At 40.5% G+C, this 23,603-nt stretch overlaps 1 protein-coding gene across 1 annotated transcript in view; it reads right to left on the reverse strand.

Moving 5' to 3' along the window:
• The window catches only part of zfpm2a (zinc finger protein, FOG family member 2a), a 170,264-nt gene that overhangs the window by 132,318 nt on the left and 14,343 nt on the right, over positions 1 to 23,603 (reverse strand). Inside the window, exon 2 of the mRNA XM_037676439.1 lies at positions 3,226 to 3,384. Coding sequence (XP_037532367.1) covers positions 3,226 to 3,384 — 159 coding nt within the window. The remainder of the gene's footprint in view (positions 1 to 3,225; positions 3,385 to 23,603) is intronic.

Below are 23,603 nucleotides of genomic sequence, written 5' to 3' on the forward strand. Positions count from 1 at the left end.
TATATATATATATATATATATATATATATATATACAGTGAACCCTTGCTATAACGTGGTTCACCTTTCACGGTCTCGCTGCTTCATGGATTTGCATCGTGCATTGTGTTCTGCATTCTGATTGGCTAAACAGTCTCAGTAGTTACAGTAGTTATTTGTAAAAAAATGTTTATACAGTACTTTTATTTGTTAAACAAATGCTTGGGCCTGTAAAAAGGTTTTGCTCTTTGGTTTGAATGTATTAAGGAGTATTTCATTGTATAATAATTGTAAAAAAATAAAGGTTACCACTTCACGGATTTCGCCTATCACGGGTTCTTTTTGGAACATAACCCCCGCGAAAAAAAAGGGTTCACTGTTTATATATATATTCTTCTTCTTTCGGCTGCTCCCTGCATTAGGGGTCGCCACAGTGAACTAAGTAGCACGAAGACTTGGCAGTTATGTATACGATGGATGTCCTTCCTGACACCACAGACACCGAGCTACCACAGCCCTCTGTGTGGAGCAGAGAGCTGCTATCTAGGACACCCGGAGGAGCAGATGGTGGGGGTTAAGGGCCTTGCTCAAGGGCCCAGAGTGGGATGAATGAGGATGGGGGCAGGTGTGGATGCTTCACCTACCAAACCCACATTTTTGATGTTGTCAGTAAAATGTTCAGTGTATTCCTTTTTTACAACAATGCACTATAAACAAAGAACACCTCAGCTTTGATATTTACAGTTTCAAAAAAGTATACCTTGAATATGTTGAAATTCTGGCAACTCATCACACTGCAGGTATTTTACCATAATTTCATAATTTTAAAACCATGGATATATATTTTAATTTCAGTGTAAAAGTAATTATTTTTGTAACCTAAAATAAATTCAGATAAAATTAGAAATAAAAAAACTTGTAGCTAGTTAAATTGATCCTAAGCGCCCAGCGATGAAGTGAAAGAAGAGGCAAAACCTACAAGAATTTTGAGCCACCGAGAGTTTCATTAAGATGACTGCAGAATGCTGCTAAAAAGCCAATAGCATCATAACCAACTAAACAAATAAAGCAACCAGAACTATATAATAGTCATGACATGATTAACTAAACTAAGTTATGGACTCAAACATCGCCAAATGTTATGGTTCTTTACTCTCACATGAAAATGGGGCATTAAGGTGCCCCATGCACTTTTCTAGGGAGTCCTTTTCTGCAAGGGTAAGGCAAACGGCTGAGTCTTTGGTGGCATTCAACTTCTTGACCTTTGCGCCTTTAAGCGGCTTTGCTACTTCACCGCTCTCTGATCAAAGTTAATAAGTGCTTCATATGTTAATGAAAATTGGTACTCCTCTTTGTGTTCCTACAGCTTTTTAATACCTATTATAGACTAAAACTTTTAATGGAGGTTTTAGGTCCCCCTGACAAGCCCATTTCAGCGAGTGACTACACAGATACAAGGCTAAGCTAAGACCGGAGAGTCACTGCTCGGTGGAAGAACCTCACGCGGGAGACCTTATTCTCTGGGAAGCAGCAGAAGATAAAGGCCATGGGATGAGTGGCTGCCTTAAAACCCACGTTCAAGTCCGTACAGGGCTAATTACAGCATGCCATCACATTTGAGAGGGTTTAGTTAATCAAGGGGGGACTCTCTTTTTCCTTCCATAGTTGAGGAATAACACACTTAAACCACTTAATGCTGCCAGGATTGCATCCTGTTTAATTCACAGCCTTTTCACATGTGGGGTAAATTTAAGCCACTATGACATTAGTTTTAAACAGATCTAATTGAGGAAGGGATCACAGGGAAACTGGCTACACCTGAAGATTGCACTGAATTTGCCACAAAGAATAATGAATAGTGGATAGTACATCATTTGGGTCTTAGGAGGCAATGGGGGACTTAGCTACTGTAAGCTTAGATAGCAACGTAATACAAAAAATCTGACTGCTAAGGCTTGGGTGTGACAAGGAACAGATTACCAATGCCCACGGAAAGTAGTATTTGACACTTGGGATTGCCATGTCGTGTTGACTTTATTCATAAACATGGAGAGAAGATTTGAGTCACAGTTTCTGGTGGTTTTATCCAAAACAAAAAAAAAAAAAGAGTATCAAATGGCTCAGACAATGTTCTTTGAAGATTTCAAAAGTTGTACTTTTCCTTCTTTAACCGCCATTATGTTCTGCAGCATCTATTTCATAGCTGCTAGGCGTTTAGAGACCAGTATGTTGCACTTTGAAGTGCTGAAGTTTTACCAACCGAAACGTTGCTGGTAATTGCAATTTTTAAACAATTGTGCCGTTCAACTTTTAGCAGAGAACAAAAGGAAGGCATTATTGATATGATTGCTGGGGCAAAGCCTCAGAAACATGAAAGATTTGTTTAGTCTCGAATAATGTAATCCCACGAGGCACATCAGTTTAGTGGTGTGGAGAAATAATTCTAAACAATATTTCCTTTGAAAGGGGAAAGAAGAGGCAGACATTCAAGGCATTGGTTCTTCATTAAAAAGTCAAATTTGAGGCACTGACGTGCCAATAGGAGTTGGGACACCTGGGGTGGTGAAAGAAACCCAACCGGAGGGTAGGAAGAGGAGGGTTAGGGAGAGGGGGGTGGAACAAGTCTGTCATCTTCACACTGTAACCTGAAGCAGACCACAAATTAGCTCCTGTGATGGCAAGGTGTGACTGAAATGAAACAAACATACAAAGAGGCATTCTAATTGAATTGGAGTTCAAAGAGGACTCGAACGCATTTGGCGATGCTGAGGTTCTTTATAGTGCTGGACCTCCGAGCAGCAGCAGGTGCTGCCGAGTGTTCACAGAGCTTCAGCGACGGCTCACAGGGGAGTTCTTCGTACTCCAGAGTATTGGTGTAGCACAGCATATCTTCAGAGGGCTATCACAGAGAAAGAGCCATCTTCCTCTCAGATCAAACCCCTGCTCTTCGGTGGATTGCTGGGATCAAATATCAAAAAATGGAGACTGGGAAGCTTCAGCTCAAGGTAGCGATGCAGGAAAAATCCTCAAATGCATACAAGTTCTTCCAGGTTGGATCTGAGCGGGTTGAGAAATTGTATTGAACAAACTGGCAGGAGTTTAACTTTAAGGTAACTTTGAGTTTTTATGCTTGGTACCTGTTTGGATGAACGTTTTATGTTCGTATCAGGCCAGAGAACTCCAGTGTGCTTTATGCAAAAATTAAAACAATAAAACCATAAATTAAATAACACTTATGAATCCTTACCTTTGTTGCAGAAGTACTCCATATCTTCACAGCTCAAGTTCTCAGTCTCAAACTCTGCCGTGAAGTTCTCCTCCACAGAGAACTCATCTTTGGCCAAGAGCTCGTTCTCCTCAGAGACACACTCCTCCTCTTCTTCCTCCAGGCCATCCTCCAGAGGACCTGAGGGAACACACACACACACACACACACAATTGTACACAAACACACACAAAGATAGATGTTCAGTGGTTTCATCACATCCTTCAGGCTTTAGAGAATAATATAAAAAGAAAAAACACCTCCTGCCTCGCAATACTACCGAGCTAGATGCAATTCAGAACACAGGAGTCTACTTTGACTGCTCACACGCTCAGTTCAGGTGCAGATACAGCCTTATGAATAACACTGTGATTTTACCATAGTTTTCTTTTACAAAGTATTTCTACAGCAAATGCAAAAGCTCTTTGCGACTGTGTGTTTCTGAAAACCAAGTTGACATGCAGCCAAGGTGAGCGCTGATGTTAATCCTGCTACCTGCAAAACAAAACCTTACACAGATGGAGGAGAGGGATGGTGGGAGGGATATCCTTTCTACACTTTTCATACAGGCGTCGGCATGGGAGGAGGAAGGAAAATACTTTTATTAATTTGTTAGCCTTATCACAGGGTACAATGTTGATTTTCCATTTACATTCCATGCCTCCGGGTAATACACCAGTGCAATCTTAAAGGAGACACTTTTCCGTGTGATTAATTTTTCCCCCCTCTGTGCAATATTATTTCTTTAAATCTAAACGATTTCAGAGTTTTGCTTGTAGCTGTACATCTCTGTCGGTATTTGCATATTACCATTTGTGCTTCAATCAAGGCTGTTGATGGAATTACTGTACTGCCACCTGAATTGTATTAGTTCAGAAAAACATCCCACCCGGCGTTTGAATGTTATTAAGATAATGTGCATCTTGTGCGCCTTTCTTTCTCGCCCAAACACATCTGCAATGTTTCCCGATATTACCGGGGTGGCAGGGGTAGTTCTTAGGAAGTAAGACAAAACAAAAGCAGAAGGTTTGTAACATTTTGAACTAATGTCTCCCTCTAATTTAGTATTTAGTTTGAATGTTCACCTGCTGATTAGTAAGGAAGAGTTTCTTTCAGTTTGCCACTCATGAGCTTTGTTGCAGCTTCAGTCTGCAGCTCAAACAGAGTGCACTTATAGCCTCTTCTTTCAGTGTTTGTTCTGTTGCAGCAGGAGTGAAGCCCTCAGCTTTAATAAAGCAATAATTTCAGCTCAGAAAATGGGGCTGGTGTGCCTCTTCTGTTTCTCTTTCTTCTTCCACCAAGCCTCATAAAAGACCCCCCTGATGTCCACAAACCGCTTGCTCTTTTCATTAGTCTTACAAATGACTCCTTTGTAGAACTCAACATCTGCAGGAGCCCCGGACATGAAAAGAATTAGCACGCGGATCTCTAATAGACACTGCGGAGGCCGAGAGCTGCTTTTAAATTAGGATACAGTTTTATGATCTTATCTGATGCCTTCTGCTGATTCGCAGAGGAGTGAAGTGAAGCGTGAAGTGACTCGATGAGGCTACCATCGCTTAGGATGATACCGGGAGATAAATATCGCAGTATCAAGGGGAGGTTGTATGACTGGCGTTAAAAGCTTCTGCCAAGGCAAATGAAGACAGTGTGAAAGAAAGCGGGGAAATACATTTCTATACACACACTCTGTACACATTCCATTACACAGCTGAATGAGAACCGTGTGTACAACTAAATGATTCTGCCTCTGTTGCTCGCAAATACAGCAGCACTATTGCTCCGCAGAAAATAGACCTACAGTGCTGTGCGATAATAAGGGTAAAGGGAGATTAAAGATAAACTTCATGGTCAATAAGACACAAAGATTAGGTAGATAAGATGAGATAGAATTGAGGTTTAATAGACTCAGAATAAGGGCATCTCACTTCCCCACTCTAGCAGATAGTAACTAAATGGAGCATTTTCAAGCTGATGGAGATACTGGAGGTCTACTGAATATGAAAAAATGAAAACTCCCACCCAGTCAGAGACATTAAAGGGGGCCTGGTGGCTATTTCTTGAGGACCACGTAGATTGCTAAAGTTTCCTTGCATTCTCGCATGTTTAGTTCATTATACAGTATTCATTGCATGGAGAGACCTGAAATTATTTCAGAGACAGCAATGATAAGAATAATGACTTTCTAAACGACTAGCACCACACTCCTAACTCATTTTCTGATAGTGGTGTTCCTGCTATATTTAGTTGTGTACTGTTTAAAATCCTGTCACATTCGCTGTGTGACCCACGCTTGTTGGTGCATTTCTATAGGCTCTGCTGACGAACTGGGCCAGAGGAATGTCTGCTGCTTCTGCCTCTTATCAAGCCTCCTCTGGAGTTCAGATGGCCAACGACACCACGGATAGAGCGTCTGCGTTTCACTTCACCACAGAGAACAACACAGAGTGCCGTTAGCAACGTGCTCTTTGTACCAGACTCACAAATCTGGTTAAAGGTATAGAATACAGATCTAAAGTTTCTCAAGATGTGTAAGATAGGTTCAAAAAGAAATATGAAGTCAAATTTTACTCATCCACTGTTATTACCCTATAAAATAGTCTGATTTTATACATTAGGTACAACAAACCATTTAGAATAGAATAGTCTTTATTGTCATTGCACAGCCTGAACAATGAAATTAAAAGGTGCCTCAACTGACAGTGTATTCATTAAAAGACAACATACATATACAGTAACGATTCAGTGCAGACATTAAAGACCTATATACACAAGAAACATTAGTCCCCAAAACACAGAGACATACTGGTCAGAAGAATACAGGTGAGGTGGTGGAAGCAGGCTGAACATGTTGCTCATCCCACCAGTAACCAAACATATTGCACTAGAGGAATATCGCACATAGGGAGTTTAACAGGTATTTGAAGTCCGGATGGCCCATGGGAAGAATTTCCAAGATGTCTTGATTTCTCAAGCTTTGATAGCAGCATCTTATTTTAACTTTACAAGCAACAGGTTTAAAACCTGTCCACAGACATCATCAAGACTCTTTATGCTGCCATGATGGGTAGTATTTTTCTGTGTACAGCTATGCACATTGAACATAGCTTTTGTACACACATCACTGGTTGTGTAGATGTTATGCTCAGAACAATGCTATAGGACAAAACCATCACATAGCACTAGGAACTTCTGAGGTTTGCCTGGACTGTGAGTCCTTGACACACTGCACCTCACACCAAACCTTCACAAGTGAGTCATCATCAAACCTCAGAGCAGGAAGCAAAGACCTGCCTCCATTCTCTCAGAGACAAACAGAGGCATGTTTGGTGGGTAGTCATGCCCAGACTAAATTATAATTCAGGCTGCGGGGCGATCTGCATCAAAAAAAGCAGTCTGTCGTTATCAATAGATGGAGAGCTGATGGTCAGAAATCCAACTCTATGCCAAAACCCTTGTTACTACTTTTACTTTCTCTACATAGTCATTCTCTTTTGCACTTGCAGAGCCAATCTGAGAACCTCAGTGAATTAAAAAATTGTAGTAGCGATGTACATAGTAAGGGCAGTGGTGGCACAGAGGTTAGAGAAGTGAGTCTATGATTGTAAGGTTGCTCCCTGATAACATCAAAATGTGAGTGGGAAAGGTGAAACAGCCACATCTGCCTCCACCCTTATTTGCCCCACTCTGAGCCCTTGAGGAAGGTCCTTAACCCCTGAACAACTCCCCCCATCTGCTCCCCCCGGCACCTTACATGGCAACCCTCTGTTCCACACAGGTGGGCTGCAGTGGCTCAGTGGTCTGTTGCATCACGAACAGCATCTGGTGTAAAACAATTGGCAAATCTTCATACGAGTTCGCTCGCAGTTGTGACCCCTGAAGAAGGGGGCAACTGAAAGAAAACAAAGGAGTAGTGCGACTGTTTTTTTGTATTTGAAACTATAAAATGGTAATTATGGTTTGTCCTCTTGACGATTTGTACAGCTAATGTGAAGCATAAGACAACATTTTTGCTGATTTTAGTGTAAACTTTCCACTGCATCACAATAAACTGACTAAGGAAGCTTACTGTGCAAGACAATGAATAAACATTCTGTGATTTAGAAGGGTCAGAAGAAGTTTTTGTTTCACTCCAGACATCACAGCAGCTTAGAAAACATCTAGCTGATTAATTCAAAGTATTGTCATGACAAATACTCATTTGAAGAACTAACTGCAATCCTGTTCTTCAAATGTTAAAGCATTGCAGTCCAGCCATTCCAGTGCCAAAATTCACTGACTTTGCTTTCCAGAGAAAAGTTTGGTTTGCCAAAATCATCCTCACACAAAGAACAACATCTGCAGAGTTCTTAAAAGAATGGTTTTGGAAACTAAACCCTTTCTGAACTTCCTCTCATTCAGAGTCTGTGTCCAGGTATAGCTGCACCCACAGTCCCAACATCCACCCACTCAAACTGTATCATCCACATTCATCAGACTCTTTCTCTGTCAGCTCCAGGGAGAAATGTCAGTCCTGTTCAAACACTCGTGCAGCAGAAGCATCCTGTGCTAATAGAGACATTGCTAGCTGAATGCAGGCTTGATCACAGTGGCTCTTTTGTTCATGGCATGGTTTCTATCTGATAGGAATCAGCCATGCGGAGTGAAGCTCCGAACAGAGACATGGTAATGCCCCCACTGAGTTTATAAAATGGAGTGACACTCCAAAACCATATGATGGACAGAGGATTAATGAGTCACAGAGGAAGGGGAGCAAGAAAGAGAGAATTATGGACACAGGTGGAGGAAAAAAAACATATAGTTTATTAAAAAACACTCTCTACTACAGTGTGAGCATTGGTGGATGAAAACAGAAAATGTGGAAAAAAGGTGCCAACATTTCTCAAAATCTCAGACCTAAAAAAAAACAGAAGAGCTCTGAGGAAAGATGTTGGTATGTGCAAAACTGTATAAGTGACTGTTAATTTCATGGCATGCTTTTTCGAGCGTCTGCAATGTGGGGAGCTTGTGGCCGGGCTGTGATAGCGATACCTCACACTATCAGCAGGCTCCACAGTGTGATGTGTGGATCACAAACCCAGCCTCCTCTATAGCTCCCTAATTAGAGGTGAGGTAATTGAATCTGACAGAACAAAGCGGCAGATCTCTATAAGCATGAAAATCATTTTTTGCACCCACCTATACAGTTTTTCATCCAAAAAGGTCCATTGAAAATCTGTCCAAGCTGGCCTGGGGATAAGACGCAGCACCTGAGACCAAACATGAATGCATAATGCAGCCCTAAAATCTAAGAAGGCCACACAGCTCAACTCCTGCCAGCTCTACTCCAAATAACAGGCCTTTATGCGCCAACACTGATACTGGGCCTTCCTTACTTTCAGTGGAACACACACAAACTTTTGCAAGGGAGGAGGATGAGAAATCTTCACAGAATGGTTTGAAAAACGACAGAGCAAGAAGAGCATAAGGAAGAGACAGGGTAGAAGGCTGAAAGAGACTGGGGGCCAGACTCTCCTCTGTTCTAATGACCTTTGGGAAGCAGAGGGCTCCCTCAGCCTTGAAGGAGACTTAGCGTATATGTTACAGGGCTCAAGCTTCTAATTTAATCCTTGATCACTGTAATGAAATAGATAGCATTTATGCAACTCTTAATAGCTTAATATGCTACAGGAACCCTCAAAGGACTCTTCCTTTATGAACATCTTTAATACATACAGCACAAGTGTAAAAAAGAGAGTTAGTCATTCTATGATCAAACTAAATGTGGAGCGAATGCCATATCAGAAGTCAAACGTAAATTAGCACTTGTGTGTGTATGTTTTTTTTAGTGAATGGCTGCTTATGTGGAAATATGGAGGTGTGTGTGTGTTGGGAGGAGCGCTGAGCAGCTTCAGTGGAGACTGATGTGTTCACCGAGATGCAGTCTGTGAGCAAGAATAAGCAATGGTATTGTTTAACTTGATTTTCCGGTTGCTAAGCAATGTAATTCTCATGATTAGAAATGGCTGCCTTCCTAAATTCAGGCACTTACAATCAACAGCCAACAAACCGCTCAAAAAAAAAAAACACTGCTGCTCATCTGGAAATTGTGGTTAAAATAAAAAGCGGAGGGTGAGGGAGGGTGGATTGGTGAGTAAATGTACTCGCATCCTCCTAATACTAGAAACACACGCCCTTGTTTAAGGCTGCAGCACTAAAGATGACAGGGCATCTAAACGCAACACAATGAAATCATTCGTTTATGAGTTTACGTCACTTTTCATTAAAGACTGACACACACCCACTGGCTAGAAAAAAAGTTTCTCACAGCTGCTCCTTTTGTTTTGTCTACATACAAAAAAAAAAAAAAAAGATAATTTCTACATAAAAGATGTCACATTCCTCAAATTTCGTGAACACAATTCTGGTTGAGTATATTATTTCAATCAGGCCCAGCGTTGGATCCCAGCATGTTTGTGGAGTTGCTTAGTTCTGTGTTGCTGTGCCCGGTGTTTCTGTCTGGACCGTTGAAGGGAAATAACACACTCTTACTTCTTTATCCAACGATTTGGAATTGGAATGGCATGAAAACATGCTGGCATTTGCCTATGCCATTAAAATGCTGGAGGCGCCTCTGAGCGTGCCCGAGGGCTTCAGCAGATGCCAGCCAGTTTCTCGGCAGAGTTCGCCGGGTCCTGCTGACTTTCCTCATCTCTCCAGAGTTTCCAGAAAGAGACGCACACATCCAAGTGGACACTGGTACAAAAAGAAGTCCACCAAATTAGAAAGTTATGTCTTTTTAAAAAATTTTGTGTTTCAACGTTGGTTTTCAAGGAAGTAAAACGCTGTAGAAATGGACTTCCTGTTGCGCGCCGCTTCTCGTCAGGCTAAATGATTTATTAACGCCGCTCTGTTACTTATAGGGAAATATAAGTTAACCATGTGCCTGTACACGGAGGGTGACAGCAGAAACAAAGCAGGTAAAATATGTGTGGTCTTAATTACTGGTTTATAAGCGGGCTTTTCACTAGAACGTTCACTTTTAATGAAGCCATTGAGTGAGGCTCCTCCAGGGAGCTATCATGGTTAAGTGGGGGCATCCATCTTCAGCCACCGGCTCGTTTGCAGATGAGTGGAGGCTCTGTCTACGGCGCGCTCACCTCATATTGGCTCACTTTATCTCCACTAAGTAAAGTCTGTTGGAGGGTGCTAACAGTGGCAAGAAAATACTTTTTCTCGACCGGCTTTGACGAGGACGAGGGACTGTTCATTCTGTGGAGACATGACACTTTGTGTCCTAAATGCTTATTAAGATGCTGCTGTTTAACCCACAAAGCATAATACCCATTGCGTTCAGTGGCCTGTTGGGAGGAGGGGGGCCTAAAAAAGTTGTACATGAGAAAACTGTCTAAGCATTTTAGTCAAGAATCATTTGAAAGAAATTAAAGGGGTGTCTTATGAGCAAAAAACTGATTACTGCATCAAATAATGCAGATAAAGCAGCATTTCCCCATCAAGGAATTTCTATGAAATGGATATATCTAAGATGTCAATTTCATTCCAGTATTATGAAGGATGGAGGGGGTTCCTTTTTGCAATAAATTCTTCATTAATTCAATTCTAATTTGCCTCTGGTTCCTATTTCTACTATTGATAGTTCTACTTCTTAATACCCCGGATAAGGGGGGAGAAAATCATTGCAATAACTCAGCGGAGGCTGTGAGCAGCAGATAGGATCTAAATATTACCAATGCCAAAAGAAGTGTGAAGTCTGATGAACATTTCAAAAGAACAATTCTTTATGGATCAGCTAAATCTTTTTCCACTTTTTAATTAAAAGTAAAGAAAATAGAAGTTAATTATCCTGTAAAGATTAGCTGCTGGGCATCTTTCTGTAAATTAGTTCTAATTAAAAGGAAATTGTCAAATGACATTCAAAGCACTGTCCTTTAAAACACAGACTGAGATGGGCTTTTTCCTCCCCCCACCCCTTCCTTTTTTCCTCTTTCTGCCTTCCTCATAATTCTTGATGTGGCCATGTGAAGCTTCATGCTGGACGATTACTATTCTGCCAAAGCTTCAGACAACACACACACTCACACACTTACACACTCACACACTTACACGTCACTTAATCCCTGGACAGCAGGCCTCCAATACACAGTAAAACACTGCTGCATCAAAGAACAGCTAGTGGCTGCCGGAGATAAATAGTCCTTATTGATAAATGATTGTTCTGATTAGCATGGAATTACACAGAAACTGTTGCACAACTTCAGGCCCAAGTTTGTTTTGAAATTAACAGATTTGTTCTCATCTGGGAAATTCATCATAATTTAAACAGAGTCTTAATTTATCATTTTTTGACTTTGTTATCTTTAAAAAAAACAGAAGTATCAGAATATAAAAAAATGTGTACAGAAGTCACAGACTATTACACCTATGAGTTAATGTTCAAATCAAGTTGGGTGAACTTAAAGCCATGCTAGAACTTCAACAAATATAAAATCAATTAGACAAACCAGGAAAAAATTAGGCTAAACCATAGGAACTAATAATGAATAACATCAAGCAGATAAAGGTGACTCATTGAGTTTTTAAAACACAGACAACTACATTGGTTATTGTTACAGAAAGGAATTCAGTTGTGTTAAAAAGCTTTGCTTGATTTTTTTTTTTTTAGTTTATTAAACTCACATTATTTGAGTTTGTCACTGAGTGCATAAAGTAAACAAATGTCAGGCAAAGCATCTTTAAAGAGCGAAAAAATATATTTTATTTAAAGGTGTTTGCTTGTATTTGCTCTATTTAAAAAAAATAAAAAATAAATATATTAAGTATATATAATAAACTGGCTAAAATAAATTAACTCCTCAGACATGACGTGGCTTGTTTTGTGACACCAACAATTCATAATTAGAAAATATTTGGTTTCCTGTAATGTAAGTCATGAAATGTTACAGAATGCCCATTTTCTGTGAATTTGATCTTGACTTTCATAAAAGCTGCATTTAAAGACCACCAGTCAAACTCCAGCTAGCTCTGCCACGAAAACCAAAAGAATGCCAACACAAGATCAGACACAGCAGCGCTTTAACCAAACCTCCACTCTCATCACTTCACAAATAAATGATGAATCAGTCTCCTGGGGTTTGGGCCGTACTGTAGCTTTCAGCCGATTTCAGGAGGGTTTCATCATTCACTGTCTGCTGCTGCTCCCAGCCGCTTGCATTGTATCAAACCAGATTCCAGCAGTAAGAGTCTGACAGCAGCGGGTAGGGAAACAGTGCTGAAGCCCCCCTCCATCTGCTGCGGCTAATGATGATGCTCCTCCTGGCCTGGAGCAGAACTGTGTGAGGGAGATTTACACCCATAATACCCCTGAGGCTGTGGAGCTCTGCGGAGCTCCAAAAACACAGTCACTCTATCACTTTCTATATGATAGCTGGCTGAGCAGGTAACAATGGAGCGGCAACAATGTCTTTTTGTATTACTGACAAGTGCCTTATTTGGTTGACATGACCTGCCTCTGTCAGTGAGGGGTGGCACCGAGCGCACAGGGAAATGGATGACAGCTACACCACTGAGACATTGTGTGGTTGCAACAATCACACCAGCCTATGTATTTTTTCCTGTTTTTTTATACCTAGCAGGTGAGGACACTGGTGACTGAGGAAGAAGGGGCTGTCTCCAATACATTGATTGGAACAGTTGCAAAAGGAGAAATCAGCCGTCATAAAGAGCAGTTGTCCTTCGGTTTGGGAGCATTAGACCAGTCTTGACATCCATATCCTTAAACAAGTGAGTTCAACAGTGAGAGGCACGAAGAACAACGGTGTGTAAGCGTATGTTGGAGACTGAGGCAGGGGCAGATGCAGAGAGCTCCTCAGGGATCCAGTGTTCATGCACAGTAAATGGAAGTGGCACAGCTCTGACCTTTGAGCCGCAGCACACAAGCAAAGTGAAGGCGCTGTCAAAATATCGCTTCAGAAATGACAATCCACCTCGCCAGTCCCAAGTCTTGACACGGAAGGCAAGTGGAGAGCCGTAACCTGCTGATCCCCACGTTACAAATGAGGGGATTATCATGACAACAAACTGCAGCTCGACACACGGCGCACCCTAAAGATATCCTGGCACTGCCCCTTATTATCAGCAAATTCCCTGCACAGATAGCAGACGATGACTCTGAGAGCAGCCGACCAAAATCGGCAGAAATGGAAGTCGTCACGTGTCAAGATCCTAAATAAAATTTCAAATCAGGCTTTATAGTAACCCCCCCCCTAACAACTTCACTGTCATGATTTTACACTTACTATTCTGAACTTTGGGATTTGGCAGCTTATTCGCGACTTCATTTACACCCCATGTAATACTCAAGTCCACAGAGGATAACTCGCTCGTGAAAGAATACCAAAATATCACAAATAATTACTGGTGCTCTGAGAGGAAACTCAGAAAGGAACAAAGACAGGCAGCCATAATTATATCTCGGTGTGTAAGGCATGTCAATGGGCCACCTTGGTTCTGGAGGACATTCCCATGGGCCCCGCAAGCATCAAAATGATGTCCAAATTATTTTGTGCTCTATTGCAGTGTGCAATTATTGTATTTACTGGTAGTGCATTAGGACAACACTGATGTTTACACCTGTCTCTCAGAGAAGGCAAGGTTTACACGCTGTAATTTAGCAAATGTACAGTATGCATATGAGCTTGTTGGCAGGGATTTAAATTAGGTCAGGAATGGAATACATCAATAGCAACCCATATGTGCATCTTTCTGCTTCTTTTTTCCCTCCCTCCCCTCCCCTGTCTTCTTTGCTCAGAAGCCTGGCGATGAAGCAGCTTGACAACTGCAGAAGTGTGATATGTGCAAATCACATTTGCAGATGAGCTTGAAACTCCCTTTTTAATATTCAGATATCAGACATCCCGCACTGAGAAGCCCGCTAAGACGCGATTCGGGGGGAAGAAAAGCAAGATCCGCGTCATTAAGGGAATCGTTAGAGGCTCGGTTTACATTTTACACATTTCACCAAAATGTACAACCAAGTAAAAACATCACCAGTTATCTGCGATAACAATGCAAATTTTTGTCAGGGAGCACATGAAGATTCTGTCAAAATCCAAAGTCGCTCAGGTCTTTCTTTTCCCTTTTTTCCCGCCACCATTCTCTGGCTTAACAGTCTGAGCTTATTGGCGCTTTGATTTCGCTCATATTTTTTTTTTCCCTGAGAAGTCATATACAGGCTTGTGAAGTCAAAGACGGTGAAAAGGTATGTTTGTCACGAGGAGCGGGAACACGTGTCACCACAGCCTGCCAATAAGTCATCAAACGCACAAGCCTGTGGATGGATGCTAGCCTGGATGGCATTCAGAACATCTAAACCACCACTGACTCCTTTAGTCAGACCACTAAAGATCTTCTTTCCCCTGACCATTTCTTCCAGAATAATGCACTATGATAAGAACAATCAACCATTATAAATGCTTCTTTCTGGTGTTTAATATCAAAATCATTGCTGCTTCAGAGGTTCAAGTTTTTCCACTGAACATAGCCTCTGCAGCTTCCCCCTACCTCCTTCGTTTCCCTGTGTCTTAGCTCACCGCCAAATTTGTCCCCGTGCCATTTTAATTACAGCCAAGGCAATCTTTATGGTGGTATTCTGCGGGAACACCAATCTGCAAAAAAGGTGATAAGTAGAACCGCCACCCAGCTTTGGTATCAGTAATAAACAGATACTTAATTGAATAATTTGACCTAAGAGGCTGATCCTGGAAAATAGCATGTTGGAAAAAAGATATTTTGAATGTTGAAGACAGTTCCATGTTTTGCATGGCGCCTGCAGTGAACACACAGTGGGTTTGGCTGGTTGCCCACCAACTCGCCAATGTGGGCCATGGTGAGTCTTTACGGAGCAGATAAGTGAGCCTTTGGTATCCTGGAAGTGCTCAAATGTGTGTTTGTGTGTGTATGTTGGAGCATCGAAGTTAACACATGCATGTAAGAGTCTGTGTGCAGGCGTGTGGGTGCATGCCTGATGGTGTGGAGGGAGAGAAGTGTGAAGTGTGCCCAGTTGAGGTTTGTCCCTAGCTAGCAGCCACATGGGCTCATCCCTGCACGTGTCTCTTCTCCAAACACACAGACACAAGGACACACACACAGCAGCTTTCTGCAGAGCTTCGGAGACGACTCTCTGTCCCTTCCTGTTTAAGGATAGCTGTCAGAGGATGATGGCTCCGGTTCAACACTGCAGCAGGTTTGCACCGAGCTCTCCAACAAAACGGAAAATGGCAAAAGCCTCCACTCTTCCTCTCCCACACCATCGCTCCTTCCCTCTCTGTCTGTCCCTGTGATTGTCTCCGTCTTCTACTCTCCATCACTTTCCCTCTTGCTGCACAGTTCAACACTGATTTGACTGCTAGCATAATTTTGCAGTGGAGACTGTTTGCAGATGCAGCAGAGTTATCAATCCGAACAGACACACAATCCGGGTCCAATGTCACTTCTCCTCATTATGTTAATGGTTAATACATGCAAATGAAAACATTCCGGCAATTTGATTTCTTTGAAGGTAGTTTGCATATTGTCTTAGCCATAATGATGGTACACTTTCTCTTCAGCTTCGATTTATGCAAGGCTAGTTAGTTCATTTTTATCAGCTCGGAGTTCATTTCTAGGGCTACCGGAATGTGATTTCCCCTTCCCCTCACTATTTAGCTAATTAGGATTCAGGTACCATAAGCAGATTTTTCACGCTATTGGTGTTTTTCTTAATTAAGAAACAAATGAATTCTCCCCAGCAAAATAGATGGAACAACGGGATAGGGTGCCAGGGGCCAGATGCGGCACTTCTTAATTAGAAGTCACTCCATTGTCTGAGGTTTTTTAATGAAGCCCCAATCTAAATGGATATCAAAAAAGCTTCTAGTGCAGAAGAAAAAAAAAACACTCACACACACACTGGCCGTTTAAAATAATAAGGAAATAAAGATAATGAAAGACAAAAGATATGTACTGGCAGCCCTGGCTCACACCTCCAGTTCAGTGCATTCGGTGCTCTCGTCACCTCTGGACGAGGCCTATTAAAACAGCTTGATCCCTCGTCGGCCCAGCCTGCCTGCAGCCATGTCTAATGCTCTGCCAAGCCAACAGCGGAGCACGCGCTTTTCAACTTCTCATCAAAGGTGCAAGTTTTATTGCTCCGTGGATTGTCACCAACTATTTCAAAAACTGTTGCAGCTGTCAACTTTCTGTCTGAGGCGGCCAGCAAAATCCACGCTTATCGTATCAATGAACGATTCGCCACTGGTGGAGGTGGAATAAATAATGAAGGAGCAAAGTTTGTAGTTAGAAATTCATCTCGGTCAGCCTCGGTGAAGCGGCTGCACCGGCGACTGAAGACGATAGCATCGTGGATGTTTTTGACTGAAATCAAACCCGTAGTGTGGCCGTGCGTGCTGCCAGCTCCATCACTTCGTCTTCAGACAGCATGGCTTAGGAGCTCCCAGAGGATGGGTCGGTGCCCACTGATACCAGCCCAGCAACCATCTTGTCCAGGCCAAGCATCCGTACACCCAGAGGCTGTGCCATCAATGCCATGACTTGTGCCAGACTGGATCCCACCCAGCAATCCATTTCAAAGGCTTTTTTTTATAGATCAGGTATGCAGTGTGATTTTCCTTTCCCTTTGTGATGTGCTGTGTCAAAGGCGAGCTAGGCTGACTTTAAAGTCATATACTAGATTTTTCTGCCTTTCATTTGAGAAGGAGACATAATTGATTTCTGACTTTAGAAATGTCAAGTTGAGAGAGTTCAGAAAAAAAAAAGGCCAAAGTCCTAGAAATCAATCAGCAGTACAGGCATCTGGATGGTGTTTGGAGTTTTATTTACACCATAAACTATTATTTATGTGTAATTTAAATATCACCCATATGTGATTAAATTGAGTAATTTGATATTCACACAGAAAACTGCTTTTGACACCAGATTCACCTCTAAATCGTTTACTAATGCAGCGTTTTTATGTACTCGTGACTTCTGAAAACTGATTTCACTACAAATTAACTATTTGGTGATTCACATTTTTGAAATTCTGTTACTTGCTAACAAATTACCATAATCCTCTGGATGTGCACTCGTGTGCTCTCTGTCATTTTGAGCATTGACTGTTTATTTATATCTGACAATGAGATTAGAGGGGAAGATTATTTAGCCCAGACGCATGAATAGCGATCAAACACAGCAGGATAATGTAAGTCTTTCAGTGATTGCTCAGCCTTTTTTTTTTATAAACCTACCATTGGTGTGTTAGAACAATAGACGTAGCTGTGCTCCATGCGGTGACAACAATAATGCAAAATCCTCAGGGAGTGAACTGCATGTAAACACTCCAGATCAGCACACTGGCACAAAGTGTCCTCTAATGCAGCAAAAAATTAGCTTTGATCCCGTCAGGGGCGCAGCAAAGTGGCAGTCAGTTCAGTGAAATGACATCACTCGGTGGACAAACATGCAGTTTGAGACACGTTAGGTTCTGCGACCTGAATCCAGAACCGCCCACACACTTCCTTTAAGCTCAGTTAACTTTAACTGAGAGTAAACAAGCAGCATTACAACACTAATTATTCTAAAACAAGAGTGTTGACACAAGTATGACACTGTCATCCAGATGATTTATGAACTTCATAATGACAGCTGAAAAGTACCCCCCCCCCCTCTTATTCTCCCTTTTTTTTCCTCCATCTGTGATGCACAGGTTTGAAGGATTCTCTGGTCCAGCCAATTATCTGTGGCAGGACAGAGAAACCTGCCACTCATGTGTTCAGAGTGAATACAGAAGCGCGCACAACAAAACACTGACAGTTAAAGCTAAAAAAAGAGGATTCAAACATGAATACAGCGAACAGCATCGACCCACAGTTTTGACAAAGAAACTTTGCGAGGGGAATTTATTTGAAGCTGCAAATGAAGGGACGGATCTCAGAACCAGTCGGCTAATTATTTATCCTGCTGGTTTTATGGCTCTCATTAATTTCCCTCCCTTCTCTCTTTACCTTCCATTGAAAGTCTGAAGTCAACGTGCATCTGGTGCTGATAACGCCGAGGTCTCAGCAGCCTCGCAGCTTCCCTCCTAACACACCCACACACACACCTCCGCCAAAGAAAAGGAGCAACTCTGGCACACACACACACTTCCTGGATGATGCCATTAACAACAACAATCTCTGCAGTAAATCCACAAAGATGCACTTGCTCTAGTAGTAAAGCCTAGCTGTGGTGAATTTAGCAAATAGGTACATTTTCACCTAAAATTCAGTGTGTTAATGACAAAATGTAGAAAGTGGTATGGAGTAGATTTCCAAGCATTACGTCAATGTTTGGAAGATTAAAAAATTACAACTAATGTCTTCAAATCAGATGCACTGACATGCAAACTTCTGACTTTAGTAGTAGTAGTAGGTGCTATGTGTTGTCATCGTGTTCCCATACAATGATGAAATTAGTTCTCTGCATTTAACCCATCACGCCTGAGATACACCCAGGTGGAGCAGTGGGCAGCTATGCAAGTGCCCGGGGAGCCGTTAGGGATTAGGTGTCTTGCTCAAAGACACGACATGTGGGCATAGTGGGGAGTCAAACCGTGACTTTCTGGTCCCAAGTCGGTCAGTTGCTCTACCTCTACACCATCTCGTAGTAGATTTAATCTGATTAGTAAGAACAAAAATTCATTTTCTCTACACTTCTGTTCCAATAATGAAAACTGTACAGTGGCAGTAGTATCAAAGAGGTACACATTCCTAATACTAAAGAAAGGCCCATGACATTTTTACTGAATCGGATTTAATTATCTGGCAATAATTGCACCTTTCTCCTTTTTTCTCAGTCAAATTCCCGATCTAACCGCCCTCTTCTTCTCCTTCTGTCACTTATTTTTAAGGGTGGGAGGAGGAAACTAAGATTGGCCCATCCTTGGTTCTCTGGTGAGATCACACCCCAGCAGGTCTGAACTGAGGCTATCTGCCACTCCCTAATGGCCCAGTCTGCCTTCTTGCACCCTCCAACTCTCCCATCACAGCCCACGTCCTCCTGCGCCCAGAGCTGTCCATCACCCTCGCCCAGTGACAACAGAGGACTACAACCCCTCATATGGCTGCGCCTCGACAAACCAAACACCCAATTTGAGCCATTACTTCTGAGGAGTGAACCGATAGTCTCCACACTGCTCACATTTTTCAAAGGCAGCAGAGACACAGAGTGGGCGAGCATTGCTGAAAAGCAAATATCGCCGACTTCTACCGACTTCAAACAGCAGTCAGACGGCAGAGGCTACCTTAGCAGTAAAGCAGCACAACACAAGAGAAAGGACCGAGAGAAGTCTCGATGCTCGTTTTCATGTTTGTCTTTGCAGAGAAGCCAGAGCGTTTATTTCTCTTCTGCCATGCAAAACGAGTAAACGCGGTACTTTCTGTAGTCGCGTGAAATTGGAAAGTCCTAACCACAACAGCCAGTTTTGTCTTTCTTCTGTTTCAGAATTAGATACTTGAATTCTACAGAACCCGTGGCAATTTATATGCTTTTCTATATGTTTTAAATGTGACACACATTTCATTCAAAATCTTTCACCATTTAAGTTCTGTTTCTTTTAAGTTTGTTTAAAGTAAGGAAAAACGGATGTTTTAGTGCAGACCGTTTCAAAAACACAGGTCAGTGAATCGCACACATACACACTGGCACATCAAATTTAACGGAAGAGAAAACTTAACCCAGTTAAGTTCTGTTTCCGTCTCCACAATGCCCCGGTAATGCTCTCTTTCAGTCGTTCTGGACTATCAGTGCTCAGGGGTCATGGGCCTGGCCAGTCAAGATAAAAGACACCCTGATGAAATGAACCGTGTGGGAGCAAACAGGGATGCACTCTGCTGATGGAAGTCACTCTGAAAGGTGAGACTGTAGCAGTGAGGTATTGACCCGAGTGACCCGGCTCACTGCTTGAGCTCCAGCACTCTCTGCAACACTCCTGTCCATAAGAACAAAATGGTTTTTCTCAAACTGGTGTTTGGCAGCAAAAACTGACTGATTTTGGTGCATTTGTTGTCAGCTCAGTAAATATGTATAATCTGTTTGTTTTATGATCATTACATAAAACTAATAAAGTTATTAAATTATATTGGCTGCACGATGAGTTAGTGGTTAGCACTGTTGTCCCACAGCTAGAAGGTCCTGGGTTCTATCAGTGTGGAGTTTGTGTGGTTTTTTCAGGTGGTTTCCTCCCACAGTCCAAAACCTGCATGATAGGCTGCCACCACGCCCAGACCTCCCTCGCAAAAGAGACCTGCGATCTCAATGGGATTTGCCTGGTTAAAAAAAAAGATTAATTAAATTAATAAAATATTTGATTATTACTCAAATAAATGTGTGTCCAGATAGAAAGGAACAAACTCTTATACAAGACAAAAACAGCTAGCGGCAGCATTTCTTCAACTTTATTACTAAATTCATCCAAGTTCAAGTTTATTGTCATTCGCATCTCATGTGGTACATGAGGTGGATCGAAATTATGTACTCGGTGTCCCATTTACACCCAAATATATCAAAAATATAAAGTATTAAAAGAAACAGTAAATAAGGATCGAATATATACACTAAGATATATGCTAGGTATACGCTAGTCAATCCAATTGTAAAACTTGTAAGCAATGTTTGTCTTTAAAATCAGAAGTTAAACAAAAAAGTCACTTTCTGTGCTGACCTGCTAAGTTGGTTTTTAATTTTGAAGTATACCTAAGTTTTAAAAATGTCACAAAAGCTCTAAAATTTTAAAATTCGTGTCATGATTCTGTGGTTTAAAATGTTTTTATTGTTGTTGTGTCAGAAATGTACAGTCTTCTACGATAGTTTACTGTGTAGACAAACAACCCGGTATATTAATATGTTGTTTATTTGTCAGATGCAGGTTAAACACAAGGTCAACAACGCAATGAAATGTTCGGGATGAGAAGAACCGATTCGACTCGCTAAAAACAAACAAGAAATACTAAAGCATGCAAAAGGGTACAAAATAAAAAGTGAAAAAGAAATATAATATTACAAGGTCCAAAAGAAATATAGTAAACAACAACTTGGTAGAATATTACAGTGCAAGTAGGATGAATTTGTATATGTATTTCACAGGTAGTAATATAAGCTTAAATACACAATATATACTGCATATAACATAAACTACACATGTGTGACAGGTTATTGTATAGGTAGTGAGTAACAATGAGTTAATTGAATTATAGTAGGTGGTTTACGGTGTAGATAAACAATCCGGTAGTTTACGGTGAGTAGATGAACAAACATGTTTTCTTAGGCTGCTGTGTAGCTGAAGTATTTTCCTAAACCTTTGCCTCAGTGAAAAAATAATTATTATAATTGGCTGTTTGAAATTTTTCCTCAAAAAACAAAAAGCAGTCAAGAACACTACAAATAATTTAATTAAATATAGCTTTCAAAAAAAACATGTACAATAAACTACAAGAGTTAGATATTGATGTAGATGTTCTACCGTCAGCTGCAGTTTTACTGAGATGCCATCAACTTAGGTTTACTAATAAACTTTTTATTCAAAGGAATACTTGAAAATTTAATGACATTGTATATATAAAAATACTGGAAATAATGTATAAAGCACTGAATGAAAGTCTTCCTTCTGGAATTCAGAAATTATTTCAAGTTAAGAGAGAGTAAATATAATTTACGAAGACTGTTAATATTTGAACAAGCTAAAGAGAAAAGTAAAATAAAATCTAGATGTATTTCAGTTATCGGCGTGAAACTGTGGAATGAACTGAATGATGATCTCAAATTATGTTTTTTTGGTGAACTTTAAAAGAGCCTTTAAATGTAAAATTATAAAAGCTTATACTGTAGATGTGTATATGCAATGTGTAACCATGTATGTATGTAAATGCATATTTAAATATAATGTGTACTTATGTATATATGTATATGGACAGTAGATAGCTTTCATTAATGTAGACTGCTGAGTCTATGAATAGGGTAGGCAAGTATAAGCCTTGGCTTCAACCTATTCCTTTTTTGGTAAATTATTGATTTGTAAAATAGTATTTTATATTGTTTTCCTTTTCTGTAATGTTAATTTGCCAAAATAAAGTTGAGTTGAGTTGTTTAGGTTTACTTCTATCTATGAAAAAAAAAAACAGCCATCTGACTTTCTGATGTTTAAGCTGACAATGTTGATTTTAAAGACAACACTCTCAATCTCCTCAGGTGTTTCTGGATAGCAAAATTGTAAAATTACTTTAAATAAAAATTTAAAATATTATCGTTATTATTAAAAATATCACCATATTAATAACAACCTGTAAAAATAATGTGAGAAATAATTTTAGCTGCAATATTGTGTCATTGTTTATATTTTGAATAAATCAATGATTGTGTTTTTTTTATTTAATATTGCAACATTATAAAACCATGGTATATTTGTTGAAAGTAATAATAAAGTCAGAATATCATACTGCCTCATGCCATTAAAAGAAGTTCTCCAGAAAAGCACAATGCCTGATCACAAGGGCTCCCACAGGCTGAAACAAGACCATGTGTTTTTCATATTGTACAAAATTATACGATGTGATATTTAGTACACCTAACTGTATTCAAGTGTTAGTAGTGTTAATAGTTTTACCTTTCAAACAGGGTTGAGTCGGGTCCTCTACGCAGATTCTTGAAGAATCCTGACTCAACCTTGTTAGATGTTTCTACCTGGATTATGAGCATGCATCAGGATAGTTTTACCTTTACTAATAAAATATTGTGATTACAATACGTTAACAGTAATTAAGCAATAATTATATCTAAGTAAATTGCTAGTTATTTTAAACCACATTTTTGAATCGTCTTCTTTCTATAGACCTTTAAAGATAAAGTTTTAGTAAAACACCCTTGAAAAATTAGCATGGGTTTTGAAGCCCTTTAACTTTAATTATAGGTTATTAAATCTAACTTATTTTATGTTTTAAAAACTAGTCTAACTAAGGCAAATATCTCAAGATGTTTATATTTCTCTATCAAATGTTTAAGCACATTTTTCCATGTGTGGTTGAAGCTTTAGGTCTTAAAATATGAAGGTAAGTATAAAAGACATATATAATATAAAGGTTTTTAAGTTATCATAAAGTTGACAGATCACACGATTTAGAGAAACAAACATTGAGTTGCTCATCAACTTGTTTTAACAAATGACTGACTAATTATTTTACCAGACAGTTCAAAATAACTACCTGTATTGTTTCTGTTTACATCTGTGACACATTTAAATATTCAGATTCACTTTAATAAAGCTGGAAGCTGGCAACAATAAGGACAGTATTCAA

Source organism: Nematolebias whitei, chromosome 5 (assembly GCF_014905685.2).
Source record: "Nematolebias whitei isolate Nwh7 chromosome 5, NemWhi1, whole genome shotgun sequence".
Taxonomy (NCBI): Eukaryota; Metazoa; Chordata; class Actinopteri; order Cyprinodontiformes; family Rivulidae; genus Nematolebias; species Nematolebias whitei.